The 15845-nt window shown below is 41.2% G+C and overlaps 1 protein-coding gene across 3 annotated transcripts in view; it reads right to left on the reverse strand.

Moving 5' to 3' along the window:
- Positions 1–15845, reverse strand: part of ADARB2 (adenosine deaminase RNA specific B2 (inactive)) — a 303538-nt gene that overhangs the window by 12787 nt on the left and 274906 nt on the right. For all 3 annotated transcript variants that reach the window (XM_072925331.1, XM_030264306.4, XM_072925332.1), the window contains one exon: positions 8070–8238. In XM_072925331.1, the coding sequence (XP_072781432.1) occupies positions 8070–8238 (169 nt within the window). The remainder of the gene's footprint in view (positions 1–8069; positions 8239–15845) is intronic.

Here is a 15845-nt window from a genome sequence, read left to right on the forward strand (position 1 = left end):
AAGCATTCCATAAACATGAATTAATCCTTTCAGTGCTCTGGTAAGGTAAAGTCCCATTTTTGCACCCTGGGGAATCAGGGCAGAAAGGGAGTAAGATCTGCTGAAGTCTGTAGGAGTTTCTGGCTTCTGGATGCAATAGGTGTCCCTTTAAAGAATCATGTTTTCCCACTCCAAAAGAAGGCACACAAAGGTGTAGGGGTGATGAAGCTTCTGTATCAGCCATGGTGGGCTTTGACCCCAGAGAATAAGTTTGACTCAGAGACAAATTGGACAGAGCAACCAGATTAAAAAAAACAAAAAACCAAACCAAACCAAACCAAACCAACAAACAAAAAAACCCAAACAAACAAACAAACAAACAAAAACCAAACCAAAAAAAAAAAAAAAACCAAGGGAGAAGAAATCTCTCAAAGAATACCAGAACCAGAGCAAGTCCTGCCTGATGTGGATAATCTGGTGCAAAAAGAGACTGTCCCAGAACCAGAGAGCATTCTAAGTAGCAAGGACTGAGAAATCAGGAACGGCACCACTTGCTGGGTCTTTTTGAGCTGGTGTTCCCCACGTGGTGTGAAGGGGATGAGGGTGATGGCACTGCCACCTGTACAGTGGCAACTTCCTGATTCAGCACTGGCTTAGCAGCATCTGGTCAGAGAAATGGGAAGAAGCAAAGAAGGAGCTTTGCTTTCCAGTCTAGCCCAGGTTTGTCAGAGTGTTTAGATAGTTGTTTCTCTCTGGAATGCAGTCCTGATCACATGTGTGAGTCCCTCTAACTCAGCACAAGTCCTAGGAAAAGATGGGTCCTCTACTGAGCTGGCCAAAACCAGACCCTTGCTCTGCTGCTGCTCTTCAGAGCACAGGAAAAACACATTCATGTTGGGGAAATTTTCAGTTCTTCATGCTGGTGTTGCTCTGTGGATAAAAAGGCCAGCCTTGGACAGCAGCCAGTGCAGTATTGTGCAGAAACATTAGATTTTACTGACAAATATTTGGGGGAAGGTCTTTTATCCTGTGTATTATTCATCCCTTGACCAACACACATGGCTAGTGTACTGACTTGATCCTTTGATATATGAACATCTATGGTATTATTTGTAGGTAGATGGTAGGGAAACATCCATCTGAACAACAGTGAAACTATCAATAAGGGTGTTAATTTTGAAGGAGCTATTTCTCTGTAGCCTAATTTAGGTCCATGAAAGTAGCTGTGTTCCCATCTGTAACAAAGAGCTCTCTTCAAATGTAGCTTTTCAAAATAAAATAATTATTCAAAGCAATGCAGTGTTACATTTTGGCTTCTCAATACATCAAAGTGACTTTTCTTGCTGTATGGAAATATGCTGGATCATTCTGAATTTTCCTAATTGTGCAAGACTTTAAGGGCTGTTTTCAAGGACATGCATTTCTCTAATAACTCATATGCTATGTGCTCTGTAATAACCCTTCCAATAAAGTGAAAATCAACCTACTGCTCCCTTAGTCACAGATCTTATTTAAAAATCCCCAAATCTTCAGCAGGCAGGATAAACAAAACAGAGTGTCTCCCCTTTTCACTCAAATATGGGAGCTTTTGTAGCTTTAAATGGAAGGAAAGTATACCCTTCCTTTTGTTCAAACAGCAGATATTACTGCACTGTTTACAAAGACAAAATCCTGCGTCCAGTTTTCAATATAGATAATCCTTAAACAAATCTATTTTTGCCTGTTTGTCAATCACAGAAATGCCAGTGACAAGCTGGGAGGCATCCCAGAGCAGGCAGCCTTTCTTTAATTAAATGCTGCGATCCCCCAGTCCTGGATAAGCAGAGGGAAGGGTGTGACCCCCCCAGCAGAGCCCCCCAGTTCCCAGGCTCCTGAAAGTTTGGGACCACAGTGAGATGTGCAGGGAAATTTGTCCCCATGTCATAAGCACAGCACAGCCTCCATGTGCTGGAGCATCACCTCACCACATGAGTTGTCTATGGCCCCTCCCTTGGACCAACAGAAGAAGAGATGATGAAAATACCAAGGAAGGGTTTTGGAGGCACGGGGATGCAGAGGGCTGCAGCATTGCTCAGGTCAGTACAAGGCTCCCTGCCCATTGCTGAGATGTGATGTGACACCTGGAGCCCCTTTGCTGGTGTTTCTAGCATTGATTTGGATGTGGTTAGACCTGAAGGCCAACATTTGAGCACCTTTGTAACTGGGATGTGGATAAATTCTCCTGATGCTTCAAAACATCTCAGGGAACTGTGTCTACCTGCCATGGATGCCCAGAGACTGAAGTGTGTTCTTGGGACCTGTGGAAACCTTGCCCCTTAAAAAGCATTGCTGAGGAATTTAAAATCTTATTTTGATAAGGCTTTTTTTAAAAAGACTTTTTTTTTTTTTTTTTTTTTTTTTATTAAGAGCTTTAAGTCTTATCCACTTGGTGTGTTGTTAACCTCCTGTACCACAGTTTCTATTACCAATATTTCCAGCTATGCTTCACACAACATAAATTGTTATTCAGGGTGGCATGTGCTCAGAAGGACACCTGTGGTGTTCCTATTTATATGACCATTTAGCTATTATTGGTTTGGAAACTGGAACTAGTGCATTAGTTTTTGATCTGTATTTTAACAGTGGGTGGTTTATATATGTCCTCTGGAACACACCTCGTGGTGAAAGATTGAAATTGAACTCTCAGTCACACAGAAAGGGGTTAAGAGAGAGAATTACAAACCATGTGCACAAATCATCTCTAATTGAAGATCTAGCTGTGCTAATTGATTTTCATTTGCATTAATATGTAGCCTTTGAAGTAGCTTTTCTTAAGAGTTACCTTGTCAGGCTCAGCCTTCTGTTAACAACGACTCTGGTCGACAGCCGAACTAAAATAGATCTAAGAATGCCGATTTCTAACACTGACTTTTAGTCCTGCATTTTTATCTGCTACATTTAAATACAGCTTAATGTGCTCAACTCATCCTGTAAAATGCTACTTCAGACTCCCACTGATAAATCCTGAAACAGTGCCTTAAGGCTACACTACCTTGCAGTACTCTGAACATATTCTCAATAAAGATTTCTTCTTATTCCGTAGCTTGTGCGGCCCAAATAATCCACAAATCTTAGCCACAGGACATGGGTAGACTGCTCATGATGTAATGCAAAGTTTGGAGGTCCTTTGTTAACGTTTGTGTTGTTTTGTAGGTGAGGTAATTTAGATATTCTTTTTTTACTTCTGGGCTGAATTTTACTTCCCTTTTTTTGTGAAGTTTGAGGAAGCAGATGACCATTAACCTGGTGGCAAGAAAATACACAGTCTTTTAAAGGTGACCTTTTGAGAAGTGGTAGTAAGAAAACAATTTTAAGGCCAGAGCTTATAAAACAAACACTGAATTCTGGCTTTTATGTGCTGTTTAAAGACAGTGTTTATGAGGGTTGCTCCCTGCAAATCCTGCACAATGCAAAATACATTCCTCAGCCTGGATCCTGCAAGGGGACTCTGAAAGAGGACAAGTGCACTGCTCATCCATTTAGGAATAAGTTTATACAATCCTTGTGTGTTTAGATGCAAATTTGCTGCACAGAAGGCTGGCATCTCTCCAAAATGACTACATCAGCTTGACATCTAATGAGCCACAGTGTGCTCTGCCCTGGCCAGAGTGTGAGGGGTCCAGTCCCCTGGCCGAGGTCTGCCAAGGAAGAGAGTTTGGGGAAGAGTACTGCGATGCAGAACTCTCTCCTGGGACACCCAGATAGGAACTAATTTTTGGAATGAACCCTAGTGTTGAATGCTTGCACCAAGATCCTAAACCAACTTGCACACATCAAGGTGAGGTGGTGACACAGGACCTGGGAATGTCTGCTCGTGTCACAGGTCTGCTGTGCTCTGGGGAGCCGTGGTGCTCTCCTCCCTGTGCCCCAGCTCCATGCCAGGCTCTGCCAAACCACTGGAAATGGAAGCACCAAGCCTCTCTGTGCAGCTACACAGGGCACAGCACCCTGCTGCTTCTGAGGGGTCAGCACTGGGGGAAATGACTTCTCTAGTGTCCTGCATGGAAGAAGAAGGAACCCAGGGGCTGGTGATGAGATAAATAAACTTGATGAGCTCAGAGCATGGAACAGAAAACTTTACACAGAAGAGAAGTGTGTGTACTGCTAAATCTGAGTTATGGTGAGCCTAGAGGATGAGCCATGGTGGAAGGAGACTGGCCTGAAGCTCAGACAGTGTTTCCATGAGACAGAGGACAAAGTGTATGAAAGGGAAGGTGGGTTCTCTCCTCTGTGACAGACTCTGAATTTCCCTTATAAGTCTATCCAGAGGGGTGATGGACTAAAGTGCATAAATCTTTGATATTTTGCCCAGACTTTCATATTTCTTCTGCTGCAGGAATAAGAAGTAGAGACATTTGGAAGTGCTGATTTTATATATAGCAACCATGTGAACTGTTACCTGCAAATCTGGCACACACATACACACTGTGTGCTGTGGGAAGCCAGCAGGGAGGAGACACTCGGTGCTGGGCTGGCTTTGTGTGCCTGGAGACCCTGTCACTGCAGGGACACAGAGAGCCAGTGCCCCTGAGGCCCTGGCACACCAAGGGGGTGCTGCAAATCCCACCCCTGCAGCTGGCACATACCAGATGAACACGTATCAGTCCTGAACATTTCTGAGGGTCAGAGACAGAATGTAGTGCTGAGCCTCCCTAACTTTTGGTTACTGTGTTTAGATCTTCAGAGAAGAGCTGAGCTCTAGGGATATCCTTGTTTCCCTCCCTTCTAAATGTGTGTGTGTGCATGTGTGTGTATATGACAATTTTCCTTCCAATATTTGTCTGCCCCTAAACAGTGACTGCAGAGACTTCCATTAGCAGCAGCATTAACCTTGCACTGACCTTGTAATAAGCAAGGTATGAGCTAGTCCTGCGTCCAGCCTCAGTGTGAGACAGGGAGATGAAAAGAGGTTTAATTTGGCCCATTGTGTGAATTTTGCTGTCACAAAAAGCTGAAATTCTCCTAGGGCTGTAACGTCTTTGTCGACATAAAGGTTTTAATATAGGTTATGATTAGCATCAAGAAAACATTAAATTACATAATTTTTTCCCCAAACAGATGGTTATTTTCAAAATTATTTTTTCCCACTCTATTGCTGCTTTTTTGGAAATGTATACAATGTATGTTACAGCTGAGAATGAAGGTCAAAAGGTGTTAGTGTAATGAAGTGTGGGCTAAAAACTGTGGTTTAATCCTAAATCCTACAGCACTGAGAGCCTGAAGTCAGTCCAGCTGCACTGTGAGGCTCACAGGAGTCATGTGTGTAAAAAGCTGACACTCTCTTAGGGTGGTTTATTTGGGGACTCACAGACCCCGAACTTTAAATTTACAGATATAAATGCATAGGTTTTAAAGCCAGAAGGAACAACCAAGATCTAGGGTGACCTTCTTTATAATGAAGTTGCAGAATTTCACCTTGTAGTTCCCTGCCTGAACCAAATAGAATGACTATTCATACCATAGAGCTTGTGCTTTAATTCAGTGAGGGAACAGGTATGATACCAGGGTGTTTATCCTGAGATCTCAACAAAGCCACAGAGCCCAAATAATGCATACCAAGCATCAAATTCTCTCGAACTTGTGGTGATAGTAATAAAAATAGCTAAATGTCTTTGAATAACAAATAAATCTGATTAAACCACTCTCTGCTTATAGCTTTCCCGTGAGCAAGAAAGAACATAAATTGTTAGATACATGATTTATAGAATATTATTCGCTTTTCTCAGTAACTCTGCATTCTTGGGTCTTTGATATTCCGATAGCAATGCCCTTTGCAAATAATGCAAAATTATGTATATTTTAGCAGCTACTGGCTAGATTCTCAAGAGGAAACATTCTCTAATAGCACAGTGCTCCCGAGGGACTTTTACAAGCAATAAAATCCAAAGCATACAAGCAAGATTTTTTTTGGTCAAATCTTGCTTATACAAACATGAATTTCAGCTTCAGAGATCTCTTTTCTTCTCACTGCAAGACAGGCTCAGAAAATGTGGAACCAGATTCCTGCATCCTGCAGACATTTAAAGAGTCAGATACCTATGTGGTAGGGCAAATATCTGCAGTTTGAAATGATGTATGGGCACCACCCACTGATCTCTCCAGTGGGGCAGGAGTGGGAAAGGCCCTCATAGAGAAATCTCCTTTTCCACTGTACTCCTTTCCTGCCTCTGCTCTCTATGACCAGAGGAGAAGGCAGAAGACAGTTCTACATCTGCTGAAACAAAGAACAGGTGAAGAAACCTTTGCTTTCTCCCCCTGACACATGAGGATAATAATGATTAAAAATTATTGTAGATGGCATTTATTGTGGTAAACTGAAATTTGAGATAAAGTATAATGCAGATTTTTTCAGCCTCTTTTTTAACTGCAACATATGCTGCTGAAAGTAGGGAATAATGATTGCTGGTTTTATTTAACCTATAAAAATCCCAAGTTCATTTGAATTACATTGAAAATAAATCATAAAAATAAAATAATAAAAAAGTGCAGTTTTTCTTACAATATTGAAATAATACTGTCAATAATGAGAGATGCAAAACTTTGTGGGAGATTCTTCTTTTCCTCAAAGACTTCAGTGCTGTTTAGATGTGTGTCAACAATGAAAGGATTCACTCAAAGTGCTTAGCAGATGTGCTTGGAGAAAACCCAACTCCTGAGACTTGCATTGCTGTCAACATCCCCATCAATAGGAAACGTAATAGCATTTGCAAAGCTGGTATTTAATTCACTGGCTAGTGACATTAAAAACCACAGAGAGTGCAATATTTCTATCCTTGAACTTAAAATTGTCTAGTTTTTTGAGTCCATATGAGTTTGAATTTGGAAAACCCAACTGCATCTACACGCAGTGGAGGAGATCCACCAAACACAGTCTGGGTTTTCTGTTAACTCCTTATGAGCAAATGAAAACATTACAGCAGAAGTTGCTCTTTTCCTTCATGCAAGCACAACAGTTGTGATGATTATGCTTACCAGAGGGTGGATTTTGTAAGTCTGGTAGCATTTACATTTGCTGGTTCACTTCTACATTTTTGTGACAAAATGGCAGGCTTTGCTAAGTTGACAGACTAATGTAGCTTTGGTAGGTCATCCATGTAAAGCTCAGAGAAGAATTTATGCATTTGGATTAAAGAAAATTTCTATGATTTTTTTGGAAAGATTAAGTCTATGTTGGGCTTTAATAATTGGGTCAAATTTTTGACTGATGTAATTTAACTGAGTTCTTAGGCATTCCAGCAGAGAATTTGATCATAACATTTATGTTTTTATAGCTATAATGCAACTTATTTTATATGTAGAACTGCATCTATATATATAATGTACATTATATACATATATATACACATATATATGTATAAACTATGAAGATAAATATACATACATGTATAGATATATACTAATAATGCAATAACTGCAACCAGGCACACCCATTTTGATTTTGGATTATGTTAGCCATTACCTGCTATTAATGAACACCCTTACTGAGAATGGTGAATGTGTTTACATTTTGTCACCAGGGAATAATTATGAAATATTTATTACATGAAAATTATTCTACATAAATATATGTTATATTGACAGGGCATAGCAGAAACCCACAGAGGGGGCTGTGACATGAGACCTCTTCAATGACATTCAAAATAGTAGAAATATTCCTGGTGGCTTTTAGGGGACTTAATTCAATTTGGTGCAGACTAGCTAAGTTTATCTGTAAGACAGTTGGTTTGCAAGTTTTGGGGTAAATGATCCAAGAACAGCGAAGTGGATGTATTTTATTTGCACAGTGAAATTCTATTGGCAAAAAAACCCTGCAAAGGTAGTTTATTTTTTTGTCACACTGTACTAAGCAACTAACAACCCACAGAGAATTTGGGAGAATGTCCTATTTACATTCCCTCCTATTTTTATGGTCTGCTTTTGCATACAAAGGAGGTCTTTGTTCCTGCAGGGCTCGTCAGCACCTGCTGGCTGCTTCCCACTGGTCACCATAATCCTCTGTGGCATCGAGCTTCCACGTGCAAAGACTTTTGCCACGGATATCCATCACGTACCTGGCAATTTTGTCTGTGCAGGACATGGTGATGAGCTGCTCTCCCAGCAGGACGCCGTCCCACGTCTGTGCCGCGTTGTGGCACCGCACAGGGATGGTCCCTTCGCCAGACTCAATCTTCGTCCGCAGGTGCCCGCGGTATTTCCTCACTATGTGCTTGCTGCTGTTCACTGGGCAAAATAAACACAAGAATGACAGCAATTGAATGGTTTTTGAAAGGACCTGAGAGGCTGTGTTGATGCCATAGCTTGCATTTACAGAACCACCTTTGAAGGTCCTTTAAATTGGATGCAAAATTAGATGAGATAACAGCCCAAGAAAGCAGCACAGTACAGAAAGGAAGGAGCTTCTCACATGGTTTTCTTTTTGCATCCATCAAAACTTACACAAAGCACTCATGAACTCATGTTCCCTTTCTATTTCCCTTATATATTTAAAAAGAGAGATGCTCTATCTTTTAAAGAACCACTACAATTTCTTGTTTTAGAATTGAGTTGTGATGGATGAATATTTGAAAAAGCTTGGTTCAATAAGTGCCATCAAAGATTCAGCTGCATGATGCAGAACAGTCCAATACTTTACTGTGATACTCAGTGACATTTCCTGAATAGTTTCAGAAGTGAGGTTTTGATTTGTTATCATAAAATTTCACTGAAAAATTCTGAAAAGCTAAAGGTTTATGCTCTGGATAAAAGGCAAATCAAAACTTGCTAGTTGTTCATTGCTGGCTGAAATTCCTCCTACAGTCTCCCTGAAGTGAGGTACTTTCCTGCCTTGTGTTGTACCAAGATCTTTTATCACTTCTGTAATATTACATATTTGAGTGCAAGGCAGTGGCCCCTGGGGTGGCACAGGGCAAGCAGCTAAAGCACTTGTCCTGGACCATGATGAACTGAGTCCTGCAGTTATGCAGTAAATGCAGAAGAAATGACATTTCAAAAGAACTTCACTTTCATTATTATGAAAAAGGAAAAACTGAAGTTCATTATCAAAATCACTCTTACACTCTTTACACTGCTACTTTACCCCTGGGTATTTTGGCTGTAAAAGAACAAGAAGGAGCAGCAAGGAAATTCTCAGGGTCTGCTCACTGCCTCCTCCTCAGAGGGTTTCACTGGGGGTCATCTTCTCCCTGAAGCAGACCTTCCACAGTTTCCCTCTAGCCTAAAGGAAAATAATGGATGACTATAGATGATGGCCTCAGCATTCAAGGAAAAGGAGAGCTGCATTTACAGACATGAAGATTTTGCCCACATTGCCAACTGTCCTGCATATTTTTTCCATGCCAGCTCCTCATATGGACCAGAAGGCTTCCACTTGTGAAGGTGATGCTCCTCAGTGGGCTGTGGGGCTGAGTGCTTCTGCCACTGAGAAACACCAGTGTGCCAGAGGCTGTGGGGCTGATGGCACCTCTGGCTGTGAGCAGCTGGCTCTGTGCAGGGTCTCCAGTGCTGGTGGAAGCAATGGATTGACTGGCTGCTGCCAGTGGGTGGTTTGCAAAAAGGGAGAGGAATAATAAATTGCTTCAGCCTATTTGGATTAGCAGAGGCAGCAAACACACGTGGAGAAAAGTCAGCTGTGACCTGCCAGCACATGGGTGACAGGGCCCTCAGCAATCATTGCCTCTTCTCTTCATCCCTGTTTTTTTAGAATTTAAGATGGTTGCGTGTGTGTCAGGAGCATATCAAATGGATTGCTTGGCCATGACCAAAACCAGTTTCCACCCAAACTCAATATCCATCATACACAAAATATTATTTGCAAATATTATTACAGTAATGCTGCTAGAGCATCTCAGTTTGGGGAAGAGTGGTTGTTGCACTGCCATCCCCATCAGCAGCCGCCTCATCCCAGCAGCAGGGGATGTGGAGGGTCCTTGTGCCCCATTGTCAGCACCTCACAAATCAACACACTGCAGTCATCACCTGACTTGGACTATTGTGGCTTTTCAAACTTGAGCTTTGGAAGAAACTGGGAACAGCCAACAGAGAAAAAAAAAAAAATGTAACAAGCAAAAATGTGGAACTCTCAGAAATGTCTCAGATCTCTCTTTTCTCAAATTTTCTGGTTGTGCCAACACTGTCAGGAAACCATTTCCATGACCATGTGTGCTGATGCCTTGCACATCCCTCTTGTCTGGGATGCTAAGTGCAGTATCATTCCGAGGATGCTCTTTGGACTGTATTAGACATCTGGGAACAGGCCATATTTTTCCTGGGACTTTGTGAGGAAACATTTTTTAAAAACATGAAACAGTGGTGAACAGCATCTTTTATAATTAAACTACAGAGTCGTGGGAAAGGTACCATGACATTTGGACAACAAAAGTAGAAAGTGATCACTTCTACTTAGCAAACAAATCTAGCTGAACAACAGTGAGAAATGTCTACCAAAACCACTTTGCCTTTGTCTGTGCATACTGAGAACTGATGGCACAGCAGAACAAGATCTCTGCCAAGGAAGCAGTGAAGAGTGACTCAAGAGCCTATTGCTGTTTCAGCTGGTGGAAAGTGTAACTTTAAGCAAACCAGTTCTCTTTTCCTAAGCTTTCCCATAGGTATAATGAAGATAATGATGCTTCCTTCTTATGCAAATTCATTTAAAGTTGCTCAACAACTATTTATGAAAAACAGATGCTATCCTTCCAGAACGATCTGCCACAGGAGTCCACCTGCTGAAAATCCCTCAAGATAAAATGATTTTTACTGTTTCCTTCTCCAGCTTTTAAGAAAAATATTTTCTCTTGTTACACTTTTCCCATTTCCCATCTCTCTAGATTCTCCTCTCTTTCTCAGCTCCTGCTCTGAGCCTCCCCTGTAGGTGCCTTGATCTCCTAGATTACTCTTATTCAAGCAATTCTGTGTGTATGTATTTTCTATACATGCAAAGACACATGTAATTGCCAGGGAATTTTAGTGACTGCAGGATAAGATGAGCAGCCCATCATTTATGTGGCTTTGATTTCAGTACATAAATGTTACCTCAGTGAGGGGCAAAGCATCCCGCAATATGCTGACAGAGATAAGGAACAAGCTCAGGCAGGGGGAAAAGAGCAGCAGGATTGCAAACAGCTGTTGAGCAGCTGGGGAATTTAAAACATAGAACAAAAATTTTTGGGGAGAGGGATATGAAAGACTTCTGTGAGTTTGGGGCATCTGTTTATTTAATTTGTCATTTATTTATCTGATCTTCCAAGGACCACAGGAAATACAAATGCCAAAGCACTCTACAACTGGCTGTTCTCATAGCATCTCAACCCTGGACTGCAAGTGCCAGAAACCGAACTATTAAGTTTCTAAAAAGCACTTGAGGTGTGCAAGTGCACTGATAGTCTCAGCTCCTGAGTGCTCAGGGGGACTCAGCCATGTGTCCAGCTTTGCTCCCTGTCCCTGAACCCTGCCCAGGCTGCAGCCGAGCAGCCAGCGCTGCCTGATAGGATTCAGGCATTTGTGGCCAGTGTACACTCACCCCAGGACACACTCCCACAGCTCTGATAAGGGGTTTTGGCTGCTCAGCTGCTATTAAATTCAACAGGGGGTGACTCAAACCTTGAGCAGTGCTGCCTGTCTCAGGCTGCTCACATTGCTGGCGTGGTTGGGACACATGCTCCAGAGGTCCATCTGTGGCATTTATATAAGATACAAGTAACCCAAAGCTCTGAATGCTTTCAGATTGCCAATGATTAGATAAATCCAAATCTGCAGCTGGAACACACTGAGTTCTTTTTTAGCACGTCATTAAGCAGCACAGGAAGATAGAACCAAAGGAAGGGATGAGTCTCTGTGAGTTTTGCACCGAAGCTGCAGACAGACTTCAGCACATAAGCTGCTTGTTAGCAGTAAAAAACATGGTCCACTTGCTAGCACAGCCTGCTACAGATCATTTTAATGCAGTCACAGAAATATATTTATTTATGCATCTTAAAGTCACAAACTACAGCCTACTGCTGTTCTGCTGTTAAGTATGATCAAAACATCAGTAACTATAAGCATTTCTGATCTTCGCTGTGCTGGTTCTCCAACCGCTTAATCTCAGCTAATTGCAGGGGAGAAGGCGTCTGTGGATGCCACTTCAACCAGAACAAAATGTCAATTCAAACCAGAATTGGAAAGGACAAATTAAAAAATCATTTGGAGTGGATTTATGATGTGTGCTACACTCAGATGTGGAAATTACTCCTGAGAGTTCGTAAGATAAAAAGGTGCTGGATTAATTACTGGATTAGAAATGTACACAGACAGGTGCCTCGTATTTAAAATCAGTGAAACCCTCTGATTTCAAGCCTCACCCCTTATTTTCATATTTGCTCCAGGACCAGTTCTAGCTCATATGGTAATGAAAAAAGCCACTCCATATTTATTATTTAGTTAAAGAGTGAAGAGGAAATGGACGGTGATTAAACAGAATCACACAAGTAAGGGTCTGTCTGAAATTTTGCATGACTGCCTCAGAAGTTCATTTTCTGTTTCCCTGCTTCAGTGGAAGCTGTTCTCTCTTCAGGAAAGAAGAAATAAAAGAGCCTATCTTACACTTTTCTCAGTGCTGGACTCTCCCCTCCTCAGCATGGTTTATAAAGCTTCCTTAGAACAGTGTGAGACAAAGGGGTGGAAAGAAGAGCGTTAACATTTGACTGCCTTTGTATTTTGATGGTTATTAGAGATGCACTTTCCTCAAACAGATCCTGACTAAATGTGCAACATTACTATTTCTGGAAGTGTTGAAGTGAGAATCACAGCACAGTGAACACTTTGAGTGTGTCTGCACTGTGCTTTGGTGACCAGCACAGAGCCAGGCTGAAATGCCATGGGCCAGCTTTGGAGAACAAGAAACTTTAGGACTATTCTGAAATAAGTCTGAATTTGTGATAATAAGGGCCTATAGAACTGCCCCTGCAGTGACTCCAGGGATGTGTCCTTCCCAGAAGGGAACACAAGACCTTGTCTTGTACAGGTGGAACAGGATAAAATAATGTTGAGATGAATCCCTAATAGTCAAGACATGACTTTTAAATATAGGCCATGAGGGATATTGCACCTGAAGGCAGTTCTAGGAGAGATTTGCTTACTGCTGGAGCAATGTGGCACTCAGCACATTGTAGCAGATTTCAGTTCAAATCTATGGTTTGGACAGAATCATTAAGCCCTATATACAAATAAAAATATGAATATGTAATTTATATGGCAATGTTACAAACCTGGGACACCTGTAACTTTTGGAACTGAAATTAACATTGGAGATTGAACTTTACCTTTTCCCTTTTCCCTGTCTCTTGGCTGAAATACTGTCTTTGGGCTGTAGTTCCTAACCTGACAGAATCCATGACCTGATAAATTATGTTCCCTTTGGCATATTATTCTTTCTTCTTTTAACTAACCTTCAAATAACAATTTTCATACTTTTTAGTTCTTCCACAGTTTTTCATCTGCCAATAATTTCTAGGGTTGCACTGACAAAGTGTGATAGCAGAGTCAGTTTTCCTATCCATAGATTAGCAATATGTAGCATTTAATCCAGAAGAAACAGTGAAGAGAAAACTTGAAGTTTGAATCCACAAAAACTGAAAGGAAATTACTGCATTATTTTTCTTTATCTACTTTAAGTAGCTATTAATTAAATTATTATTTTTTGATTGAATTGTGATGTTGGAGACAGTAACTGTAGGAAGGGTGCAAGAATGGTATTCCAGCATACTAAAGTTTGTCGGTGAATGTTTTAATGAAAATTTTTCATTTTGGTCCATCAAAATGCCTCCATATATGATAACTGAGGGGAAAAAAAATCCCCTGTTCAGATAACATAGCCCTTTTACAATGAGCTTTTATTGTTTTTGTAAGTTAATATGAAATTTATTGAAAGCTCATCCTAGGGAGAGGTACCAAAATACCTTCATTGAACCTATGCTAGAGCAGAATATGACACTCTAACACATGAAATCCATTTTACCATCAGACTAACTTCTAAGTAAGCCTGGACTCTCAGCAGGCTTTAATACCCTGAGAGGAAAAAAAAAATTCTGAGACAAATGGCTCAAAGCCTGCAAACAAGTTTTCTCTAATGTCTGTCTTTGAGGAATGCCTGGGATCAAAATGTGACTAACTAGTTAAAATTCACTTTAAAACAATTTGCTGGCAGCAAAGTCATGCACAGCTTCCTCTGAGAGTTGTAAGTGACTGTTCCAGGCACGGAGGAATGAGCAGTACTGGGTCAAGTGTCAGGGAAATTCTTTGTGCCACCTACAAACCCAGGCTGTGGACTCCAGCCTGCTCTGGAGTAGGAAAGCATTAGTATGTTGAAGCCAAAAGTACAAGATTTATCAGTGGGATTAAGATTCTGTGCATGTGGCAATCAAGGAAAATACAACTCAAACACTTCAAGATTATTATTTTTAATTACTAATTGCTCCTCTTGTCTAAAATCAGACATGTCCTGCTGTGGCTTTGAAAGTGCAGCTGCTCCCACAGAGCAAAGTCGAGAGATCTGGCAAAGGGCTGAGAACTCTCTGAGGAGAGAGGAGAGAGAGATCTGTGAACTCTGAGAAGAAGACTTCTGCCTCTGAAGCCTCCATCAGGCTTGTCACCTGATGGAGAGCCACTAGCTGGTCTCCAGCCAGGCAGAGCCCATCTCTGACAGTGTGCAGAGATGCTGCTTGCTCCCAGGTCAGCAGCTGATCAAAGCCAGTGGAGCCTGAGATCAGGGGCAACCAGCTATCACCCATGTCCTAAGCTGTGCATCATTGTATTTTCATTTTTTGTTAATGAGAAATGTTTTCTCTTAAAGCTAGGCTTTATCTTTTAAACATATTTTATGTGAAAAATATATCATCACTGGAATTGCCTATTCTGTGACAGTTCTCTCTCCTGCCACATTTTAATCAAGAAGTTTACACAAACATAAAGAGAATGTGTTATTCATCATAACCCTTTTTATTTTATCAACAAAGCATGCTGTTATCCATGTGGCTTTGGGATTCTGTTGCAGTTTGGGAATTGAAATCTTCAAGGATGATTTAAGGAAAATGTTGTGGGAGAAGTCAGCAAAATATGAAATCAGAAAATGAACTCTGTGAGACAGAAACAAGAGCAACCTGTCAAGAAAGGAGACAGATTTTCAGCCACACTGTGGTTGGTGTGAGTCTAGAGAGGCTGTGGTTCCTGATGTACCACCAGATATATTCTAATTCAGCTTCTGGAGCTCTGGAGTCCTATGGTCTTGGCTGAAGAAATTAAATCTTGATCACCAGAGAGTGGTTCCAATTGGCCTTAAAAACCTGTGGATTAAACTTGTTAAATTATTCTGAATAGTTTTATAGTACTGCATAGAATATACAATTTTTTCCATGTCAGTATTCTACTCTCAGGACTAACTACCCTTTCTCAGAGCTGTGATTGCTGGATCCCTTTTGTTCCTATTTTACAGGTATAGAAATAGAAATCACCAGAGTGAGGTGAGTTGCCCCAGACTGGCAGCTTGCAGGGTCATGGTAAGAATTAAATTTTCTGTATGAGTTTGCATACAGATGCCTTCAGATTTCTCTCCTAAAACTCTAAGAAACTCCCAGAAGTCTAAGGACTTCCAGAAGTCCCACAAAGATCTTAACTGGACTTGGAGCTGCCTGATAAGCTTTCTAAAACTCAGTTTATGAGTTTTACCTGTAATTCTCACTCAGTGGAAGGGCAAATTAGACTAAATTAGACCTGAATGGGTGTGGTTTCCACCCACAGAGATTTTTCCCAGCTATGGTTTGATATTTACCACCCAAAAAATCTGTGCCTTAGGT

The sequence above is a fragment of the Taeniopygia guttata genome, chromosome 2, assembly GCF_048771995.1.
Source record: "Taeniopygia guttata chromosome 2, bTaeGut7.mat, whole genome shotgun sequence".
In the NCBI taxonomy this organism is placed as follows: Eukaryota; Metazoa; Chordata; class Aves; order Passeriformes; family Estrildidae; genus Taeniopygia; species Taeniopygia guttata.